Below are 24531 nucleotides of genomic sequence, written 5' to 3'. Positions count from 1 at the left end.
CAAATGTAACACATCTCCAGTCTGTGTTACAGCCTCATTGTACTGATCCTTCGCCCAGATTGTCCTGATCCTTCGCCCAGATTGTCCTGTCGTTCTCAGGTCCATTCCACACACTTGCAGTTCCCTCTGCCTGCAGCGCCCCGCCCACTCCTCAGCCCTTGGGACTGGGCTCCAATCACTTCTCCTCTGTGAATGAAGTCTTTGATCACGGCCCAAGTCAACTATGTATTTACATCTAGAAGCACTTATCAACTTATATTTTTACATTTACAGATTTCTCTCTCATCCAATTGTGAACTTATAGTTTTTGTATTTCCAGCCCTCACTAGAGACCCTACCATGCAGTAGACACTCAGTAAATATTAATCGAATGAATGTTACCTGTCTGTATGAGTGTAAGTATTACATAGAGAGTGAAGGAAATTCTATTATGTATTTAGCACTCTTCTGGCCTTTATTTACAAATGTTACAAGATTCTAGATATTAGAAGACATTGGAGAGGAACTAACAGGAAGAGTAAACTAATTATATTGTTTCACCTCTGAGAAAAAGTTACAGAGAGCTGGAAAAAAAAAAAAAAAAAGCAGCAAGATGATTTGGAAAAAGGTATTGAAAGAGGTATTTTCTTCATGAAGAGCACCTAGGCTCACCACAGTCAAAGGAATTCAGTATGAACACCTTTTTGATGGCAATTGGAAGAAGTCACTGATGATTCAGAGGGGGAAATCCTCTGGCCCCTTGTCACATTCCACCACAGGCTGTGCAGGGCGGGGGTGTGAAGAGCTGATGCCTGGCAAGCTCTTAAAGCCTCATATTTGGGTATGAAAATCTGGGAAATTTAATAGCCATCATCTAAGTAATACATATGTTTTGTAATTTGAGATTCCTCAAACCCATGTTTACCAAAGGCAGTTGGGGAGGCGGAGGTGGGGGAAACAGGATCTGAGGAAAAAATGGTGGTCCTGGTGGTGGGTAAAAGCCAAATCTCTGTAAAAAGAAACATGATGTCAGTTATTTCAGACAACTGTAAACTTTAAAAATGATGAGCACCGTATTTGAAAATACAACGAGAAGTTTACCTGTTCACTGGTACTTCCTCCAAATTGTTCAAGCTTGTAAAACAACAACAGCAACAAGGTGAAGCAACATATGCCAATACAGTATTCGTTACAAAGAGATTTTATGAGAATAGGTAACAGGCCACTATTCGGCAATACGCCCACCAGTGGTGCACCTTCACTTCTTCTTCTTCTTTTTTTTTAAGATTTTATTTATTTATTTGACAGAGAGAGAGACAGCGAGAGAGGGAACACAAGCAGGGGGAGTGGGAGAGGGAGAAGCAGGCTTCCCGCTGAGCAGGGAGCCCGATGAGGGGCTCGATCCCAGGACCCCGGGATCATGACCTGAGCCGAAGGCAGTCGCTTAACCGACTGAGCCACCCAGGCGCCCCTGTACCTTCACTTCTGAAATGAAAAGCGTTGCCTATCTAATGGGGAAATGTCGAATTAATTTTGTTCAGTGATTTAGAAGGTGTACTTTTTGCCTTTAAACTTACTTTGGAATGTTTTCATTTACGTTTCTTAAGAGTAATTACATGTTGCATGCCTCTTTATCTTCGAGTCAACAGTGTTCTCAGTTTAGTTCTCAGTGTTTAGAAGTTCAAAGTGAAGGGAGTATAGTACTGTAAATTTAAATTTTGTATCCCCAAACACAAATTTTGAAAGCTCCCTCACTTTGAAAGCTCCTTGGTTACAAAACGTGCAGGAAAGAGGATTTCTTGTCTACTGGGTGTCCTACTTATTCAGATTGTAGCTGATACAGATGACACTCCTAGATCTCATTGGTATAGATGCGGAAGGCATAGCTGTAGTCAACGTGAGATGGACTGGGGTAAAGATATCATAAATGAAACTCAATTCAAACTGCATACTTAAGACTTAGGTCACTGTGGAATAGGGTTCCATCTGGCTAAATTTATTTGAGAGCTTCCTATTTTCCAGTCAGGACTCTTATGTGCTTCAGATGTATTTTTGTTATCTTTGCACTACTCTGAGGTCATTCTTATGACTCATTTTACAGACTGAGAAGCCATGGGTCAGCTCCTTGCTCAAGGTCACCCAGTTAGCAGATGGCACGTGGGACTGAGATTTGTCCTGGGAAGACTACTGGGTGAGGACAAGTGATAAATTCCTGATTCTACAACTTTCCTGGACTCTACCTTTCTCTTCTGTGAAATGAAAAGATACAGGAAAGGCTTCCTAGCCCAGAAATACTGTCTCCAGAATGGAAATGGAGTGGACAATGGAGGAGGTGTACTCACAGGGATGGGCAGAGCAGTGGCAATGCTCAAAAGGCCAGCCAAGATGAGAAATTGCATTCTGAAGGAAGAGTCTGGAATTGAAGGGTTAGAAGATCATTTTTAGTTTTTTCTAAGTCCTATTTCTGTTGTAAAGAGGCTGTTTCCTTAGAGCTGTTGAAATAGTGGTCAAGCTAAATTCTGCCTCCAGATTTAAGTTTTGTAAGCCTAGAACAGTGCTTTAAAAAACTTTGAATGCCTTCAGACAAGACATACATTCTTGGGCTCATAACATTGCATACAATTCCTACTCTTCCTTATAATCTCACAGTTTAACCTATAGCTGTTTGGTCCCTGAAGTTATTTGAATTTGTGACCTCTACCCACCAATCTTTAAACACCAGTGTTGCATCATGCTTAGTATTGCGGACATATCACCACTGGCTCAAATGAGATTTCTTTTTTTTTTTTTAATATTTTATTTATTTGAGAGAAAGCGAGCAGTGGGGAGGGAGGGAGGGAGAGAGGGAGAGAAAGAGAGAGAGAGAGAGAGAGAGAGAAGCAGATTCCCCACTGAGCAGAAAGCCTGATACAGGGCTCGAACCCAGGACCCTGGGATCATGTCCTGGGCCGAAGGCAGATGCTTAACCCAGGTACCCCTCAAATGAGATTTCTTATATAATATACAAATAAATCTACCTCAAGCTTCTACCCACATGAGACTTACTAGACTTTCACATAGTCTGGATGCTGTTACTGACAATTATAATTTCTCAAGAAGAAAACGATAGGGGAAAAATCTTGTAAGGCACAGTGGATTGGTAGAGAATAGCACAATACTAGTAAATATGAGTAAATTCAAAAAAGGAAATCAGTGTGGTCTTTACTGGCCAGCAGATTCTGAACGCAAGCATTTTTATGGTCTTAAATCACATTTAATTCAAATTAACTTACCATGTGGGTTTCAAACCAAACCACTGTACTCTGGAATTGAATTTTGAAAGAAAATCAAATTCATCACATTCTTCATAAGACTTGTCACCAGCATCTGAAGCAAGGTATAATCTCTTTATAAAAGTCACTCTTCAACTATTTTATATATATTTTAAACTCAACTATGACTTATCTTCATGCTATTTTACTTTGCCTGAATTAGGCAACTTATCTACCTTTCTCTTCTTTTTCAGGTTTCTCCTTTGGACTTTTCTTCCTTCAGGATCGAAACCCTTGAATTTTCTTCTTTGATAAGTGGGCTTGCTAGAAATCATAAATTACCCAACACGAGAAAATTTTACCTTCTTTTACCTAGTGCAATAGAATCAGCCCAGAATATACCGTATGTCTTTTTAATTACCTTTGCTTCAAATGGCCCTCGGAGCAAAGAAGTCAAGGAGCAGTGTGATCTTCTAGAATCTGTACGCCTATCTAGTATTTAAGCCATATTACTAATGCCTTTATGGTCATGGGCAATATGAGTCACAAGATTTAAAGCTAAACTGAATAAATGGTTTCAGACTAGAAGTCGAACTTTTTCTAAAGTATCTCACACAGAGATAGGGCTTAAAGACTGATGACTGAGAAAATAACTTCATCTCCTTGGTTGGGATTAGAGCAATGTCTTTATTACAAACAAACCACAATTAAAAATTGTGACTACCAAGAATATTAAAGTGCATCCACAATATATCATCTAGGGCAGCAATATACAAGGGAGACTTAGTGGACAGAAAATTTAAGGTTCTAAAATTTTCTATTATTAAATAATATTTATCATTCCAAAATGAACTTATTTTCAAATAAAACATTTTAATAAACAGGTAGTGTCTTTATAATTAAAATCACTTTTCACTATTCTAAAACATTTAAAATGGTAATTTAGTTCTAATTAATACCTCCAAATATAATTTCACTGTTCCTAACAAATTCATAAATTTATAACTAATTAGTTAAGACTTCTCATGACATTTCTTTGCAGCTACAAATAAAAACATTCTGAATTTTGGATTAATTTCTAAAATCATTTCCCTAGTTGGAAAAAATTATATATAATACTTAGATTTTGATTATTCAAATTGAACTTAATTATTTAGAAATGACTGGTGTGATATGATCTGGTTAAGAAGTGACTCACAGAGCTAAGAAAATAGGTAATACAATTTTGAAGTTAATCAGAGAAAATTATTCTGATAAAAAGCAAACTTTTCCATAAGTTCCTTCAGATGAAATTCTTTGGGGGCACATTCTCTCAGTGACTACAACAGACAAAGCTCTTAACACAACAACACATTTTTGATTATTTGAAAAAATAAAGATAATTGCATTGATATCTTTCAGATAGGAAAATATGTAACAAAAACATTTTATTTTCTTTTAAATATTATTAAATAGAATATAGAAGGTGACAGGTTCTTTTATGCCTTAGTTCAGACCTTGCAAAAAGCTCTATTATGGTTTCTTATTATTTTTGCAATCTAGCCTTTACTGTATTGTTATCAAAGAAGAAAGAGTTCAAATGAAAACACAAATTTTCTCTTATGACTCATTTCTTGCTATCAATTTACAGTAGTAATATTTATCTCTGACCACCTTGGACATTAAGGCACTTCAGAGCTTTCTACTGTCTATGTTATCTTTACATTACTTTTATTTTGAGGACGTGAAATGTGTAGAAATTTTGCAAGGCCCCCCTTCTCCCAACACACATGGACAGCTGCACAACAATTAGAATTAGTTGTATTGAGGAGTGCATAGTCATCCATATATTAAATTGAATTTAGTAGAAAGCACTTGAATTTATTTATTTTTTCTGTTTAAATTTACATTACGACAAAGGACATTAATAAGCATCTACTATTTAGCAACTGAATATTTGTTTCCCATAGGAAACATCTCCCCCAACCACACTCACACTTTTTTTTTTCTTTTTAAAAGTAGTAGGATCTAGGAAGCACAATTATAATTTGATTTGAAGCATGAGTCCTGAGTTGGTCTTTCACATACAGTTGTTTAAATAAATGACTGGAAATAAGCTTGAGTAAGCATTTAGATTTTTATTAGGACGTTAAGATACTGAAAATAATACACATTAACAACAAAAGAGCATTATTCCATCTTCTTGAAGTGTACATGATAATATGAACAAAATGTAGTATTTTCTTCAAGTTTTATAATTAGTAAGTATCTCATAAATGGATTCAGAGAGTGATGAGTTAAACTCCTGTTCACAAATAGTACACAGTATTTTGCATATGTTGACTTTATTTAAAGTTTTATTACCAAAGTTAATGTTAAATGCTTGGTGCATACACTGTTAGCAAGCAATTACTCTCAGTGTCTTCTCAGACATGCAAACATTTTACTAAATATAAATCTACAAGTATTGTGGCTGCATATAATTTCAGGAGTGGTCAGAAACACAGGAGGATGCTGGAATGTATGAGTTCTTTCAAATCATAATTCAAAACAGGAGATTTTCATCTATGTCTTCTGTAAAAAACAAAGCAAAACACACTTTTAGAAAATAGCCAGAGTAGTAATATAAACAAATAATGTCAGAGCTGGGGGATTAGAGAAACCATCTAATAAGACTGTAGGATTGTTCTCAACCCTGGTAGGGCATCATCATCACCTGTGAAGCTTTAAAAAGATACTGTATGGTTTCACTTATATGCGGAATCTAAAAAACAAAACAAATGAACAAACAAAAAGCAGGATAGAGAACAAACTGATGGTTGCCAGAGTGGAGGGGGTGGGGAGATGGGCAAAATGGGTGAAGGAGGGTGGGAGATACAGGCCTCCAGTTATGGAACGAATAAGTCACAGGGATAAAAGGTACAGTGTAAGGAATATAGTCAATGGTATTGTAATAGCGCTGTATGGTGACAGATGGTAGCTACACTTGTGGGGAGCATAATGGTAACATATAGACTTGTTGAATCCCTCTATTGCACACCTGAAACTAATGTAACTTTATGTGTCAACTGCATCGCAATTAAAAAAAAAAAAAAAAAAGATACACCCTCAGGCCATACCCCTGGCCTCCTGAATTACAACTTCCAGGGATGGGACAGTGGCATGTATACATTTAAAAAGCTCCATTGGTAGTTCTAATGTAGGGTTGAGAAGGACTAGTAGAGGCCCAGCCAAGGAAGTGTCAAGTATACTAACCTCTAAGGATTGTTAAAATATAATAGAAATAAGAAGTATAGTGCCAATTAAATCAAATTTCCAACCAAGTAATTATTATTTTTTGTGTATGCAAAAAGTTAAGAGAGTTAGAAAGAGAATGCACACACCAGAGTCAGGGGGCAGAAGGAAAGGCAGAGAGAATCTTAAGCAGCCTCCATGGCCAGTGCAGAGCCCAATGCAGGGCTCTATTTCACAATCCCAAGGTCATGAACTGAGCTGAAATTGAGAGTCAGATGCTTAACAGGCTGAGCCGCCCAGGTGCCCCTCCAACCAAGTAATTATAGGTGCCCCTCCAAACAAGTAATTATAAAAGAACTTGCTGCCACACCTATGAAAGAAGACAGCATCCTTTAGGGGATATAAGACCCCGCCTACCAGTATGGCTCACCCTCACTCACTAATTGTTGAACAAATACTTAAGCAGATAAATTTGAAGCATACTAAACTACTACCCCGTCTGGGACAACAGGTAATTTTCCTGCCCAATGTAAGTCTCTGCCCAAGAGTAAGAAAGATTATGAACTTTGGCATATTTCTTTTGAATAATGGCTTCATTTGTAAAACGGACATTTTAGTCTCATGACTTGTAAATTTACTTATCGTTGTGTTCATACTTTTTGTCTTCTTTCTGTTGTTTAGATGAGAGATGTCCTTCCTGTTGACTTTAGGCTAATCCTTTGCCTGTGCCCAGGATCTCTCCTGACCTCAGAAATTCTCCCCTAATTTTCCCCTTTTGCTTTTCTTTCTTATATCCTCCACTTTCTTTCCTCACTGGGCCCTTCCTATTAGCATTTAAATAGATTGCATATCCAGCCTTGAGAACAGTGCTTGGCACTATGTGGACCATCAGTAAACATCTGTTGAATGAATGAATGAGTCAGTGCTCAAGCTTATTTTATTCCCAGAAATCCTTCCCTCAACTTTATAGCCCTCTTTAGCTCTGTCCTGCCTTGAAACAGCCACTCTTTACCATATCTCATCTATTCTCTCTCAGGCTATACAATCTGGCTTCCATCTCTACCATTCCACCAAAATTGCTCTTACTAAGGCCACTCAGGGTATCCTTAGTTCTATGTAAAAGGAATATTCTTAGTCTTTTATCTTGACATCTCAGCAGCATTTGGCACTGTGATCTCTTCCTCCTCTTTGAACAACTCCTTTGACAAGGCACTATCCTGTTTTCTTCCTTCCTTTCAAGAGACTTTTCATTCTTCTTCGTGAACTCCTTCTTCCTCCTCTATCATCCAGATATTGTTGTTCCTTGGTGTTCAACCCTCGAGCCTTTTCCATGTAACTGAACACATTTTTCTAAGTAATTCCCTTTTATGGTGCTAAGTACTTTTTGTATGCTCATAATCCTCATGTACTTGAATTCCAAAATGCCTTCTTGAAAAGCTGACCCATATATTCATCTATCAACTGTACATTGTCTCCCATGTACCTAAAAGTTCAACATGTCATAAATGAAGTTAAAATCTTCCCCAAATCTGCTTCTGTTCTTGTGTTTTCTATCTCCGTGCCTCTGTTTATCTGCCTGGCCTGAGCAGGGAACCTGGGTTTCATACTTCTCTTTCTCTCAATCTCTCTGTCTGCTCCCTGCCCCCACATATTTCCTAGCAAACATTGTCTTATTATTTCTATACATCTTGAATATGTCTATATTCTGGAATATGTCTTGAATATGTTTATATTTTTAAATATATCTTGAACAGTTTTCCTTTTCTTTTTCCCTACTGTAACTGCCCTAGTTCAAATTCTCATCAACTATGCCTGAACTTACCACACATCCTCTCAACTCTTCTCGGGCTTCTCCACAATGTAACCAAAAGAATCTTTCTTAAATACAAATCTAGTGAAATCACTCCCTTGTTTAAAACACTTTCATGATCCTCCAGTACTCTTAGGATAATGTCTTTAATTGGTTTAGTAGGACCTTCATGATCTGACTCGTTTGCTCTGTTGGTCTCACTTAGAAGGTTCTTCTGAAGATTAACGTGGATACATGGTATGTCATGGGCACTAAATAAATAAGACTCCACCTTTTAATTAAACCTCATTTTTACACATAAGGAAAACACATAAGGAAAATGAGACTTGCTGAGGTTAAGCGGTATGCTCTAACTCACGTAGCTAGTTAATGACAGAGCTGGAATATTTGAGCACATCTAGCTCAGATAAAAGTCAGTTAAAATCCAGGAAAACACTGGCTAAGATTTATCTTGTCCTTCTGTGGATTTCTCAGCCATGAGGGAAGGAAGAGCATACTTAAAAATATTTTGTTTTGTTTTGTTTTCCCTAGCTACATCCCAAAGCAGTAACTTGTTTACTTATTCTGACTGAATATTAAATATTTGCTTTATTGGTTTACTATGTGATAATTCTTTCCCTTCTTCAAAATAACGTGATCATGGCCAAACCACAGTGAACAAACAAGATCATTAGGAGCTTTTCGAGTCACTGAACTCTAAGCCCTTCCTGCTCCTCCCAGACAACCACCCAGCACAGAGCCTGAGTGAGACTACATGCTCAAGAGTTGCCAGAAGTTTTAGAACAGTGAAGCACAACTGGTGTCCTTAAATAAATGGACTCTGTTCCAATTTGATCACTCCATTAAAATTAAATGCTATGGAAAGGGGCATACATAAATATGTCCTATCCCAGCTAAGTTGCCCCCCTCTTGATAATGGTGGGGTGGGGAGAGTGGGGTGGCTGTACTTGGGGTATATTTTGTCCTTTTTAAAAAAATCTAAACTCAATTAGCCAACATATAGTACCTCATTAGTTTCAGATGTAGAGTTCAGTAATTCAGCAGTTGCATATAACACCCAGTGTTCACCACATCACGTGCCCTCCTTAATGCCCGTCACCCAGTTACCCTATCTCCCCACCCATCTCCCCTCCAGCAACCCTCAGTTTGTTTCTTACAGTTTAGAGTCTCTCATGGTTCATCTCCCTCCGTGATTTCTTCCCATTCAGTTTTCCCTCCCTTTCCCTATGATCCTCTACAGTTTCTTACATTCCACATATGAGTGGAACCATATGATAATTGTCTTTCTCTGATTGACTTATTTCTCTCAGCATAATACCCTCCAGTTCCATCACGTCTATGTAAATGGTTAGATTTCATCCTTTCTGATGGCTGAGTAATATTCCATTGTGGAATATTCTTCTTTATCCATTCATCTGTCGATGGACATCCAGGCTCTTTATCCATTCATCTGTCGATGGACATCCAGGCTCTTTCCACAGTTGTTATAAACATTGGTGCTGGACATTGCTGCTATAAACATTGGGGTGCAGGTGTCCCTTCAAATCACTACATTTGTATCTTTGTGGTAAATACCTAGTGGTGCAAATGCTGGGTCATAGGGTAGCTCTATTTTTAGCTTCTTGAGGAATCTCCATACTGTTTTCCAGAGTGGCTGTATGAAAAGCCCACAGCCAATACCATTCTCAATGGGGGAAAACTGAGAGCTTTTCCCCTAGGATTAGGAACACGACAGGGATGCCCACTCTCACTACTGTTGTTCAACATAGTACTAGAAGTCCTAGCCTCAGCAATCAGACAACAAAAAGAAATAAAAAGCATCCAAATTGGCAAAGTAGAAGTCAAACTCTCACTCTTCACAGATGATATGATACTTTATGTGGAAAACCCAAAGACTCCACCCAAAATTTGCTAGATCTCAAATTTTTCCTTCTTAACATGGGAATTAGAAAAGACAGTTTTAGCCATTTTTAGGAGTATATTTGAATTTATAAGTAATGTGCTTATAGAATAGATGTTAGAAAGGAAATTGGTATTAGTTATGCAGGTCTCTGTCTTAATAGCTTGTTAATTTCCTATCAATGCTAACAGGGTATAAACAGTATGTTACAGCCAGCCTCCAAGAGCTCCTCCCACATTACAGTAGGGCTGTCTGCCTGACCAACAGAATATGGCAGAAGTAATGTATGTCACTTCTGCGATTAGGTTATAAAAGACATTACAGCTTCAGTCTTAGATTCCCTCACTCTCTATTTTCTCTCTGATCACTCACTCTGGAGGAAACCAGATGCTGTGCTGTTAGCAATCCCATGGAGAGGACCACCTGGTGAGGAAATGAAGCCTCCCAACAATAGCCATGTGGGTGAGCTTAGAGCAGCTTAGAGCAGAACCCAAGCCAGAACCATCCAGGTGAACTACTCTTAGATTCCTGATCTTGGAAACTGTGAGATTTTAAGTTTCTAAGCTTTAGAGTTATTGGCTACACAGCATTAGGCAACCAATACACAACACTCGGTGCTTACAGAAATACACATTCTTTGCTCATTACAGTTGTGCTTATTTCACAGAATAATATTGCAGAGGAAAAGAGCTAATCTTTTCTGCTTACCTATTTATCAATAAGTAAGTAAATCTTCTGACTCTCCACTCTTTCTCTTTAATTTCAAGGCATTGTACATACCATGAAGAATATTTTTAAAATGAAGGTCACACAAGTTACCTCTTTTTGGGAAATTCTGACCTTTGATGAACTCACTTTTCTTTACTGATTGGGTGTACATTCATCCTACTTGTATGTTGTGAACATACATATAAAACCTCTGCTTTAGAGATTTGATGTTTACTGTTGATTTACATTGTGCAAGAAGCTCTGATTCTTCATTTTTTGAACATCTTTCCAATCTTGATTTTTAAAAACATGCTTGCTCATAAAAATCAGCTTTAACTTAGGAAAATAAAAGGAAGTACATTAAGACATAACCCAGCAAAACAAATGTCTAAATTCCTCCATCACAGGAGTAAAGAAAGAACCCTCGATTATTATTACTATTATTATTATTATTATTATTGTCATTGAAGATGAAGTCATGGATTAAAGGCATAATATCTGGACACAACTTGTGATATGAGGCCCAATCTCCAGTGCATCCGTAATGAATTCTAAGATTTTTCTGACATCTCTCACTGGCAGAATCAGACTTGCTGTTTTACTCTTTACATACAATTTTTAGAAGTTTGAACCAATACCCAGGTTAAGAAAGGATATAACATCCCTTCTTCCTCAGAAGGGTAGTCTTCTGACATTTGGCACAGCTCTGTGGATTGACATCATTTTCTTTAGCTTAGGCAACTGCTAAGACCTCAGTGTAGTGATCCCCTACGTATTCCCACCTGTTACCCTTTGAAAAAAGAGTATCGTAAGGGAAGTAGGAAATAACCTTGCCATGACAGCAGGTGCACTGAGGGACTTCTACCTGCAGTGCTGCCACCTTGCTGTCTTGAGGTTTTAATCTGAGAACACAGCAGGACCTCTCTAGGAGGGTTTAGGGCTCTGCTGGAGAAGAGGACACCCCTCTCCCTGCGCTGATGATGAATTTACCTTCTTTAATCCCAAAGCAATGGCCCCACTCCTTCAGGGTGATGTGCTTATCCTTGTTGGGGTCGCACTCCTCAAAGAAGCGAGTTATGCAGTGTTCCATGGGCACCAGAGATGCTCGCAAAGGAGCAAGCTCAGAATGAGTCAAGACTCTGCAATAAAGTAAATGGCAGTATGTTAAAGAGTAGCTTGCATATCAAAGTTAACTTTTAGTTTAACCAAGGCATTTTCCTTCCACAAGGTTGCTACTTATGCCAAATAAAGAGTACACTCATGAAAAACTGCAAATGAAATAGACTATTTATGGGTAAGATAGACAGCGCTTGGGATGTCGCAAGGTTTCCTTCCTCGCAGGCATGTATTCTCCCACGATCTTAAATTTATAGGGATGCCCCCGCCAGCAATCGTGTTTGTACAACCTGGCTCTTACCCACTGACCATACCTGATTGTTCCAGGTGTAGGCACTTTACCCAAGTTGGGCCAATCAGATTATCTTGGGAATTTAGGATCACGAATGAGAAAGAATTGAAGGAGTCTCTGTTACAGGCTGGGTCCTAACATTTAAACTTGGGAACCATGGTGTGGCCATATTCTGTTCTTTTCAAAGCAGTTTTGTGTTTAGACACCTAACCACATTTGTTTGGCATCTCAGTGTTCTAAATCAGAGCTGGGAAACTTCCTAAATTTGTTTAGAATTATCTTTGTATAGATAAGTAAGATATTATATCAGGGAGATGACCTAGTAATGGGAAGATAAAGAGTTTTTACCTGTCCATAGGATGTTGGTCAAGTTCACCAAACTGCCAGTGCACAGGATATACATACATGTGGTAGTTTTTCTTAAAGTCCCTTAAGAGAAGGTCAATGGAATGGTCCCCAGCCAAGAGCCTCTTTTCATCCAGGTAAATTTTCTTGACCTGGGATTAGGAAGGGAGAAAATCATGGGGGAACCAGACAAGTGAAATGGAATTATCACTTGCTAAACTACTTAAAGAGTGATAGTGACATGACAGAGGAAAATAAGCCCAGACCATCATATGAGACCAAATGAAATATTTTCTAATCAACACTATAGACTTTCTTATATCTACAGAGAATAACAACTAACATTAAACAACAACAACAACAACAACAACCTGTGGTTTTCAGAAGAGATTTAAGTCTTCTGATTTTTCTTTTAACCGGGTACTATTCATCACAGTAGAAGAAGGTTTTAATGAAAGGGGCTAAATTGACCTAAGCAAAATTACTGGTAAGTTAGTAAAAAGTCTTGCTTTCCCCCCACTGACATACTCCATTCTTAGTTCTCTGTGTACTTCAGTCCAGTGTCTGCTCACAGTCTAGCCGTGGTGTGACACCACTTGGCCACCCCCATTAAAATTTCCCTGTTTTGTATGTAATGCTCTCAAGGTTTTCATGATGATGTATTAAAGAGAGAGGACAGAAATTATTTCTGGGCAATTTATATAAAACTCTCAGCTTGTGATGTTACTCACGAACTAACTGGAAGCAATTAGAACAGGGTGCTTGGGTGGCTCAGTTGGTTAAGCAACTGCCTTCAGCTCAGGTCATGATCCCGGGGTCCTGGGATCGAGTACCACATCGGGCTCCCCCTGCTCTGCAGGGAGCCTGCTTCTCCCTCTGCCTGCCACTCCCCCTGCTGTGCTCTCTCTCTCTCCCTCTCTCTCTGTGTCAAATAAATAAATAAATAAAATCTTAAAAAAAAAAAAAGGGAGCAATTAGAATGGAACTTCTACTCATTCCCATGGCCATATTCACCAACCCCCCTCCTTGTTAGCATGGATGAACTTCCTATGCTCTGAATATAAGCCCAACCCTTCACTGGTACTCAGGAACCTACTCCTTTTCATCTCTTCAAGAACACCCTATGGCAGTTGGGCACCTTTTCTACCCCTCATTAGTTTTTCCTTCTTTATTGGGTTACTACCAGAGGCATACAAACATCTTTTACCATCTCCCACTGGTAGATGGGACTCTTGAACTCACATTCCCCTCCGGTTGCCACCCATCTCACTTTTCATCTTTATAGCAAAATGCTGTGAAAATATTGCCTATACTTGATGCTTCCACATCCTTCCTCCTATTCTTCTGAACCCTGTCCACTCAGGCTTTTCTCCTCTCCATTCTGCAGAAACAGCTTCTGTCAAGATCAACTCTGTGACCACCACATGCCATATCGGTGGCCAAGTCAGTCCTCATCTTACAACCTTTAAACAGCATTTGACACAGTTAATTCATAGCCTCCTTCTTGTTTAATTTTTTTCTTTATAGCATTCCATCTGAAGTATCTTATACATATATTTGCATATTTATTTACATGTTTATATATTTGCATGTATGACCATATTTGCAATATTTATACACACACTCAACACACACACACACACATACACACATTTACACACACACACATATTTGTTCACAGTCTCTTTGCCTAGAATGTAATCTCATGAAGGCAGAGATTTTTGTTTGGTTCATTGCTGTATCTCCAGTATGTAAATCAATTCCAGATACCTGAGATGCAATCAATAGCTATTTGATGAATGAGTTATCCCTGAGAACTTCTGGAATAAATATTCTAAACTTTTAAATCTTAATATATTACTGACTTTGCAAGTAGAGGATTTCTCTTATATAATAAATCTGTCTGGCCTATGAGGGCAAAAAAATGTTTAAATTTAAATAATATGTCTGGGCCTGAACATAGAAATGCTGAATTGAGGTTCACTTTGCTCAACCAGGGCTTGCTCTAGAGTATGAGTTAAAGAGTCCTTGCTCAGGCCGCTGCCCTTTGAGTAGGAATGGGGTGGTTTGGTTGTGTCTCAAACCTTGTGGCATGAATGGTGACCACTACTATTCTGTAGTACATATGAACTTACCAGGTGGGGGAAGGCAAAGTGGGCTCTTGCTGATATGCAGAGGGAGGTAGGCCCCCCCTGCCCCCAACACACACATCCTTTTTCCTCAGGCCCTGTAGACAGACACTTAGGTAGCTGACCTGTGGGTAACTTACTTTATTTCTCTGCTTCTCATTTAGATATCCAGCATGTTCAGCATTCGGCTCATAAAGCTGCATGAGGATATTCTTGAGCCAGTCTCTCATCCTTAGGGGAAACTGAGTCACTTCAAAGTCTGTACAAATAGGAATAGCTATTCCAAGGGGAAAGAAAAGAGATTTTAATCTTTGGGTCCTACTCCTGTCCAATGGCAAGTAGTCGTAATAGGAGCCTAACAACATCTGGTGACTGACGGCTCCCTTACCGTCCTACCCTCACAACAGTCTCCTTAACCCCTGGTGGCACAACAGGCCCGCCAGGCTGTTCGGAAAACATACCAGATACTGGCTTCCATTCAAAGAAATTCTGATTTGATTGGTTTGGAATGGATCTTGGGCATCAGGATGTTTTAAAAGTTCCAAAGATAATTTTGATACACAGGCAGGGCTGAGAACCACTGCTCCTAGAATCAGAAAGTTGGCATGTGGAGGTGGAAGATGCAAGAACTCTTTATTAGGAGAAAAAAGACAAAAGTGGAAGTTAGATTATGCTGTGGTAACAAATAATGTTCAATCTCAGTGGCTTAAAAGAACAAAAGTGTTTTGTTTCGTTTTTTGTAGTTTTATTGAGCTATAATCGACACATAGCACTGTGTAAGTTCAGGGTGTATAGCATAATGACTGACATCCATATTTTGTGCTGGGACTACCACAGTAAGTTTAGTTAACTGCATCACCTCATCCAGTCACAAAAATTTTTATTTTTCCTTGCGATGAGAACTTTTAGGATCTACTCTTTGAGCAACTTTCAGATATGGCAGTGTTAACTATAGTCACTGTGTTGGACATTCGAGTCCAATACAAGTTGGCAAGAGGGCTCTGCTCATGGCAGTCTCTCTGGGGCTCAGGGTGATGAAGACACCACCATCCCCACACAAGATGGAGGGAGCATAAGCATAGATGACCAAACACTAACTCTTAAATACATCTGCCCAGAACTCACATGGATGCTTCTGGCTGAAATTCCATTGAACAAAGCAACTCATATGGCCACATTTAACATCCAGAGGGCTGAGAAGTTTAATACTCTTGTGTGTCAGGAAGGAGAGGAGAACTGGAAATATCAGTGAGCACGGCTAAAGTGGAGAATTACTTAGTGATAAGGAGATCCAAACACAACTGAGAGTATCTTGGTAAAAGGAAGACAATCAAGAAAACTTCTGGAAGGATAGATTATCATAAAACTTCTTGGCAGAGACTTAACGTACTTGGAAAGAGGACAAGTAATTTAGCAAAATTCCAATGATTTGTCTCAGTTATTAAGTGGTAACATTATTATAGTGGTTTTGCAACCTGGCTGCACATTAGAGTTGTCTTGGTTACTTTAAAAAACAAATGAAAAAACAATACCAAAGCCCCAACCCAGTCCACTTAAATCAGTCTCTTATAGTTAAAGCCTGGGCATTTTTCTTTTTATTTTTTTAAAGTCTCTCCTTTAGGGGCGCCTGGGTGGCTCAGTCGTTAAGCGTCTGCCTTCGGCTCAGGTCATGATCCCAGGGTCCTGGGATCTAGCCCCCCATCGGGCTCTCTGCTCAGTGGGAAGCCTGCTTCTCCCTCTCCCACTCCCCCTGCTTGTCTCTCACTGTCTCTCTCTCTCTGTCAAATAAACAAAATCTTTAAAAAAATAAAAAATAAAAAAATAAAGTCTCTCCTTTAGTGAGCATCCTAGGTTCAGAACTACATTAGCCTTTTTCCGTTTGCATGTAGGAGTATATATATATATTCATCAGATATGCAGAGATTCACCCCAAATCCTCTTAGCAACGGTGGAATAGTGGAGGAATCTTACATTTGCAGGCTCCAAAATAATCCAGCTGTAGTTGGTGCCCTTTTTTGGTTCCCTCCAGTTTACACTTCGTAGCAAACAGATGACAGGAGCTAGCATAGGTCTGATTGTCAGTGCCACAAACCTAGGACAGACAAGCGTGAGAAAAAGCTCATGTTTCTGAATGTACATTGGGGAAAGACCCTGCTCCTTAAAGCTTGTAGACTGATCAGCTGTGCCAATGATGTGGTCAGGTAAGTGAAGTTATTAAAGTGATAACTGTCCCATTTGGTAAAAAAAAGAAAAATCAGTTAAATTTGGTGGTGACGACAATTTAGCTCTAGATAAGCTCAGTACAACGCAAACTACAGATGTTCCAAGGATACAGTGAATTTTAAAATGAGTTCTGAAGATCAATGCCATTATTACCATCTTAGGCCACAGGGGAAATTCCTTGTTTTTGCTGGATTTTTTCCTATTCAATATTACTTCAAGTGTTAGGTGATAACCTGGATATTTGCCTTTTTTTTTTTTTACCCAAATATTTCAATTGCAAACCACTTTCATTTGAATCACTATTTGGGGCCCCTCGGAGACCCTTTTGTAGAACACTTACTTGGTCAAGGAGTTTCGTAGGAGGACAAGTCACTGAATCTTGGCAAACACAGTGGGGTTTTCCCTGTTGGTCAGCCTTACAGATGTGTCCTCTTTTACACTGGAAGTTCATGCAAGAATCTAACAGGAAGGTTTGGACAGGAACATAAGCAAAGCTGAACTGAGTATGCAACCTCAAATTCATCCAGATAATTAGCTCCATTTGCATTAATGAGAGAAAACTTGGGAAAATATTAGAAACCATTTTAATGGACATGTTAATGTTCAGATGGGACCCTCCAGCATCAGACTGTTTTATGCAATAGTTTAGATTTTCTGTGCAGCTTGAATTGGGAATTAAAAAAGAACAACAAAAACAACAACAACAAAAACACAAAAATTAAAAAGAACAAACAGCTCTTCTTGGCCTGCCTACAATGGCCATAGTCTGGAGTCTATAATTCAAGGATGTCCAAGTGGGTTAGAAGTTAAATAAGCCATGACATTTTTATTGTGTTGAAATTAAAAATGTTTGTGATAGGGGTATGCAATTGGGAATTAGGTCTGAATTAAATATGGGGTCTAAATTCACTAGTAAGTTATGGATTTGAGATTAAATAAGGTAGAATTAATTCAATTCTTCTTCTCAGAAGCAAAAGGATTTAGGACAAAAGAAGAACCTAGCTTTCATACTAGTATTACAACAAGACTTCCAGTTTGTAAACATATTTGCCCATAGTTGTGTATCAAATGTGTGCAAGAGAGTGTCAACAACTTATGAGAACATTTCCTTGGGGAGGATTTGGGAGAAGAAATTTCTGTGAAGCAGTGACAAATGATGGAATGGGGAGAGCCTCACGTAAGCATTCCATTTCTTCCTTGATACCATCACAAGCCACTTGCTTAGCCTGTACTCACCAATACCGTGCACCATTCTGTTGTCTTCATACGAACTTTCATCTTCTTTCGGTGAGCTCTCTGTTTTCTTGGCCTTTATAATAACAAGGGAAGAAGCTGAAGTGTATTTAGGGGAAATCCATTACATAATTTGTATTTCCACTGCATACCTTCACAAGGCTTTTCATACCCAAATCATTTCAGATCTCAAAAAGGCACCAGCCGTAATTATGGAAATAGACAGTAACCCTTTGAGAACGGGAGCCATTTGTATCTTCAACTGGATTCAGTGCTATATCTCTGGAGATTACTCAATCAAAGTTGGAACTAACATCAGGAGTAAAGTTGGAACCTTCCCTTCGCATTTTGGAAAACAGTAGAAATGTAGTATTATCATGTGATTCCATAGGTAAGACACAATTACATCAGTAATCTCTATGAAGCTGTTGATAAAGCTTTCTTACCAGGTTTTTGGTTTTTTTTTTTAAGATTTATTTATTTATTTTAAAGAGAGAGAGAACAAGTGTGGGGAGGAGGAGCTGAGGGAGAAGGATAGAGAAACTCAAGCCTACACCATGCTGAGTGCGGAGGCCTACACAGGGCTTGATCTCACAATCCTGAGATCAGGACCTGAACTGAAACCAAGAGTTGGATGCTCAGCCAATGGAGTCACCCAGATGCCACAGGTTTCTAAAGTGTAATAAAACCCTTACCTTAAAATGGCAGCAGAGTTCTCAGAAAGCAAGGTTACTATTGACTTCGGCCACCAAAAGCTATGTCAAGTCCTCGTGCTTGGCTGCTGGGGTTTTGCATGAGAGCTCCAAATGATTAAACAACCAATAGCAATATGCTTCTTCCTACTCCTACTCTGCTGCAGTTTTCTGATGATCATTTTGGTGTGTGTTTGCTTAATAAAGTTGTAGCTGAAGTCTTTATTCTTAATCTTTATAGTTAAATCAACAGCATTCCTGGATCTCTTACTATGTTGGAGGCATTTTGCTAGACATTGGTGATTTAACTTGAATATTACATGGCATCTACTCTTAAGACATTACAGCGGTAGCTGTCAGTATCTCCCATCCCTCAGATCTGTCAGATTTTATCATTCTAGTGAGCTCTAGCCACTTTCAACTGCCTGTATCTGCATCTCTGTGCCTGAAAAACCATGGCAATCTATTTGGCCTGCTCAAAGGACAGACCAAAAGTGCTGGGGAATTAACACCTCTCCTAGCAATTCTCAGTCTGTATAAATGCCCCAGCTCCCTCGATCTCCAAATGGGGTAATTCAGAGGACTGTGCTTTACATGGCTTTAATGATGTACTTTTGATTAGCTTCCTTTCCTTCCCTGTATCATGTTCCACACCTCTTTGTTCCCTGAACTTCTCAGATAAACTGTACTAAAACCCAGGATCTACTTCTAGGGGAACCCAAATAAAATAGGCACTTTCAGCCTAGTGATGGAGATGCAGAGGAAAATAAATAATTTTGATATATTTTAATAATATACTGATAGAGATAGGCATAGGAGACTGAGAGCACAGAGAAAGGTCATGGCTATGTCTTGATAAAGCTAACTGCTCTATCAGAAAAGCATTATTGTAAAGAGTCTCACCCCTTGGTATTCTCCAGGTTCACTGGTATCTACATTCCCATTCTCACGTGCTCTTTCTCTTTCTCTTTCCTCTTCATATCTGAGGTGATAGGAAATGGACTGAGATCTTTCAGCCTCTATGAAGTCCTCACTTGGGATGAATTCGTAGTCATCACTTGCATCGTGTCGGGGGTCATCATCGCCATCATCATTAGCTCCATGATTTCTGGGCATGATGTTACCAGCTTCAGTAGGCTCCACAAACAGAGCCTCAGAAACAGACTTCTTATCTATCTCCTCATGGTTGCTGATAACTTCTGGTTTTTCTTCTTTGCTCTGCCATTCAGCATCTTGATTGTGCTTATTAATTTTTGATGCAGTTTTGTCTTCCATTTCTGCATTGGAACTATCCTCTTGTTCTTGGTTACCTGGCTCAAATTCATCTTTCTGCATCTTGCTTACTTGAGTTGGTTGATAGGACTCTTCCAAAACATCATCAGATTGGGTACTGTCTTCTTCCTCCTTGCTGTTAGAATGCTCCTTGGGAAATTCTCTCTCCCTTTCTTGGTTATCGTTGGGGGTACCAACTTCACCTGGCTCTTCTTCCCCTTCCTCTTCTCCATTGGGAATATTTGGATCCTGCTCTTGGTTTCCTTGATCACTTACATCTTGGCTATGTTCGTTGCTCCTGTTCAGCTGAGGATGTAAATCATTTATTGGTTGTTCCTGTTCTTTTTCTGTTTTTGTGATGCTTTCTTGTTGGTTAGGATCTATGATGGAACTAATATTAGGAGCAAGGAAATCAGTGTTCTCTGGGAGTTTTTTCTTTTGAGGCTCACCCATATCTTCTTTTAGGTCCAGTGTATCTTCAGATGGTATATACTCCAAATTCTCACTTAAGTCACTTTCACTTTCCTCTTCATCCTGCAATCCAAGCTCTGGGCTGTAACTCTGGTCCTGATCTGCTGACTGGTCATGGTTTTCCTCCTTTGACTTTAGTACTGAAGATTTTTCAGCCTAAAAGAAAGGAAGTTTAGTCTTGAAACAAATGATAATGGAATATCTACATTATATTTATAATTCATAAGCCAACACTTAATATTCATTATTCTTTCTCATCACATAATATCAGGTAAACTCATATATGATGTTCTTCACATTCTACAGCTACAAGTTTAACTTGAATTCAAATTTTATGAAATGACATGATAGTATAGAAACTTGGCTGAAGGTGTAAAACTCATTCTCACAGTTCTGGTGATTGGAGACAGTTGATATCATCATCATCTTTTAAAAATTAAGCTGACATGAGTGAGAACGAGGTAATGTCCTTGACTATGCTTTGAAATCAAGACCTTGGGAAAATTAAAAAATTGTAATAGTATAACCATGTTACTTTTACCTTATGGTTGGGATAGTCTACAGACACTGCAATTTCCTTTTCATTTTCTGCATCTTCAACCCCTAACATGGGGATTTCAGTGTTGTTAAGTGTTACCAATATTTCAGCCTGTTGGATGGAACTCAAGGGATCAGCAGTTGGTTTGGAATGATCAGACAGGAACCTTGCATTTGTCTGAAAAAATTAGAAATTGGCTCATGTTATTCATGTCTAGATGTTAACGTTTAAAATTTCTAGTTACTCTCTTATTGTCATCATTATTAGTAACAATATGCTTCACACATAATATCACTTAAAAGATACCCTCTAGGGGGCGCCTGGGTGGCTCAGTCGGTTAAGCGACTGCCTTCGGCTCAGGTCATGATCCTGGAGTCCCGGGATCGAGTCCCGCATCGGGCTCCCTGCTCGGCGGGGAGTCTGCTTCTCCCTCTGACCCTCCTCCCTCTCGTGCTCTCTGTCTCAACTAAATAAATAAAATCTTTAAAAAAAAAAAGATACCCTCTAGGGGCGCCTAGGTGGCTGCCTTCGGCTCGGGTCATGATCCCAAGGTCCTGGGAACGAGCCCCGCGTCAGGCTCCCTGCTCAGTGGAGAGCCTGCTTCTTGCTCTCCCTCTGCCTGCTGCTCTGCCTATCTGTGCTCTATCTCTATCTCTCTGTCAAATAAATAAATAAAAATCTTAAAAAAAAAAAAAAAAGACACTCTCAGAATGTTTAAGAATACAAGCAAATGTCCAGATTATAATGTTAAATGAAAACAGAGTCTCAAACATATTTAAGAAAAAGAAAAAGTTATATATGCAGAGACTGGGTGGAAATAGAGCAATAATTATTTCAATAATAGTCATCTTTGAGTTTTGGAATTATTTTCTGTGCTTTTCTTTTTTTTTTTTTTTAAAGATTTTATTTATTTATTTGAGAGAGAGAGAATGTGAGAGAGAGCACATGAGAGGGGGGAGGGTCAGAGGGAGAAGCAGACTCCCTGCCAAGCAGGGAGCCCGATGCGGGACTCGATCCAGGGACTCCAGGATCATGACCTGAGCCGAAGGCAGTCGCTTAACCAACTGAGCCACCCAGGCGCCCTATTTTCTGTGCTTTTCAAACTTTTAAAAAATATTCATACTTCATAATTTTGAGAACTGTTGTTTAGCAGAAAGTTAAAGTCAAATTAAATTAACCAAAGGATATAACACTACATTTTCTTAACTTTTAAGTACGCACTGATAATTAGCAGAAAAGATATAAACTTTTTATTCAATATTTGTTTATTTTCTTAACACAATCAGCCTTATATCCATCAAGAAATCTTATAATAAAAATAATTTAATGTAGAACTAATTCAAAAGTTGTGCAAAACAGTACACTTAATTTGAGTAGAGAAGAACAGCTATGGAGTATTATTTCAACTAGGGGGATGGCTCTATTTCTAGCAAGACTGAAGGCATCGATGAAGAGCTTGAGTAGGTTGAGCAGTGATATATGATGGAGATGTTTAACAACTGGACTTAGAGATAAGAGATCTCCCTTCAAGTCTTGACTTTGTTATTAACTATCTGTCATTTGACAAATTGTGAATCCCTACCCTGTCATCTATCAAGGTGAAGTGAGCAGAAATATCAAGGTAAGTTTATGCATATATAATAGTTTGTGAATTGTAAAAAGTTACCCAGGTGTAAAATGACCATTGCTAGCAGTGAGATCATACAGTGGTAACACTGTGAACTGTCTGATACCCTAAGCAGGTATTCACCACAAGTCTTTATTAGAGAGATGCTGTGGATGCTCAGATGTCAGGCAGATCGAGGTGTAAGTACAAAACTCAGATTCTATTTGCACTGACTTGTTTTTATTAGCACATTCTGTTGTACCGATTATGTAACATGAGGAAAGACATGGGAGTACAGGATTCATTTTAGATGCTGTCTGCTTCTTGCTTCTTATCACCTTCTCAACTAAAAGGAGTAATGATATTTGAAAACATTTCCAAATAAGCCATTTATAAGAGGGAAAGGAGAAAGAACGGTGGCCAGTCTGGCAGGTTGCCCACAGGGGCATCATGGAAGGCAATGGAAGGAGGAGATTTTAGGCTTATTAGTGGGGAACTGCTCCCCCTCTCTGCACCCTTCTTCCTCTGCTCTGCCTCCCTAAGCTGGAAGAAATGCACAAAAAGCATGGCAGCTTTTCTTCTTTTAGAAATTTTCTGAAAACAAATTGTTTTATTATTATTCCCACAGCTATAACAAAATAGCCTCTGGAAATTTGTGTGGAATCTCCTAACCACACAGAATCCACTTACTTCTGTAGAATTCAGGCAGGTGGGGAAAATGATACAAGATTTTTAATAGGTAAACCCTATGAGAAGATACTTAGCTTTTTAGCATCTGACTGGATCTGCATGACAAATTATCCTAAAGAGAAAACATCTAAAATGTGTCTATATGTAGATGTGTTATTCAAACATTTGGTTGAAAGACACTTTTGATGTCTGTTTACATAGTGGCAACAGCTGCAAGGGCAAAACACATTTTTTAGGAGAGAACAATGGGTCTCTGGAAGCTTCTTTCTGTGCTGAACATAATTTATCCCACTTTTGTAATTTCAGAGGACAATGTGTAATTTCAGCTGGAGTAGCTCCAGCTACTTAAGCATAATCCCTAGCAGTGTTGTCATATATTCTGTTTTCGAAGAACTGCTTGGTCTGGGTGGCATGATGTTTGTCTTTGCTGACACATCTGTCAACCAAATGTTAGCCACCAGCTATCCAAAAAGCAAGGACAGAATCCTAGACATAGCGGAGAACGAGGAAGAGAGGGATGAGAGAAATTACTTTGTCTATTTAAAGGAGATTGATTCCTCCATTTGGCGAAAGAGAAAAAAATGGCACAAATCCTTTGGTTTGATTGTAGATGATATGGATCATTTGGGAAATGATCATCCAAGCCGTGGTTCCATTAACAACAATAAAAACTTTCACGTTATTTTAAGGCTGCTGACATGGTCTCAAATGATTCTGATTTGTGTGTGGATGATTTATTGCCATGTGAATGGTGGGGCCAGTATATCTGATTGTGAAGAAAAAAAAAGTTCTAGTTCTGTCTATTTTCAACATGTTTGCTTGGACAGTATCCGCCCCCCCCCCCCACCAAGGATGAGTTAAGAGCCGATTTCTGATTATGATACCGTTTCCTGACCCTAACCCATTGGTTCCTGTTTTATTACAGACTCAGAATTGATGAGCTAGTATATATTTGAACTTGGAAGAAAATGCTGCTGAAGAGTATGGATATGCACTCCCAAAACTTCTCATACTAATTTCTTGGGTTTCTCATACTAAGTGATGAACTTCCATAGGAAAATTT

The 24531-nt window shown here is 38.9% G+C and overlaps 1 protein-coding gene across 1 annotated transcript in view; it reads right to left on the bottom strand.

Moving 5' to 3' along the window:
• Nucleotides 1-5327: 5327 nt before the first annotated feature.
• SPARCL1 (SPARC like 1) overlaps nt 5328-24531 on the bottom strand; it is a 47769-nt gene continuing 28565 nt past the window's right edge. Inside the window, exons 2-10 of the mRNA XM_031023741.2 lie at nt 21176-21349; nt 19795-20790; nt 18203-18275; nt 17307-17425; nt 16715-16835; nt 14884-15020; nt 12618-12766; nt 11852-12000; nt 5328-5783 (exon numbers count right to left, since the gene is read on the bottom strand). Of these exons, the coding sequence (XP_030879601.1) occupies nt 5755-5783; nt 11852-12000; nt 12618-12766; nt 14884-15020; nt 16715-16835; nt 17307-17425; nt 18203-18275; nt 19795-20790; nt 21176-21244 (1842 nt within the window). The 5' untranslated portion in view covers nt 21245-21349 and the 3' untranslated portion in view covers nt 5328-5754. The remainder of the gene's footprint in view (nt 5784-11851; nt 12001-12617; nt 12767-14883; nt 15021-16714; nt 16836-17306; nt 17426-18202; nt 18276-19794; nt 20791-21175; nt 21350-24531) is intronic.

Source organism: Leptonychotes weddellii, chromosome 2 (assembly GCF_054177405.1).
Source record: "Leptonychotes weddellii isolate Sample4059 chromosome 2, ASM5417740v2, whole genome shotgun sequence".
NCBI lineage: Eukaryota > Metazoa > Chordata > Mammalia > Carnivora > Phocidae > Leptonychotes > Leptonychotes weddellii.
The sequence above is the reverse complement of the archived record's forward strand: the minus strand, read 5'-3'. Positions and strand labels throughout refer to the sequence as shown.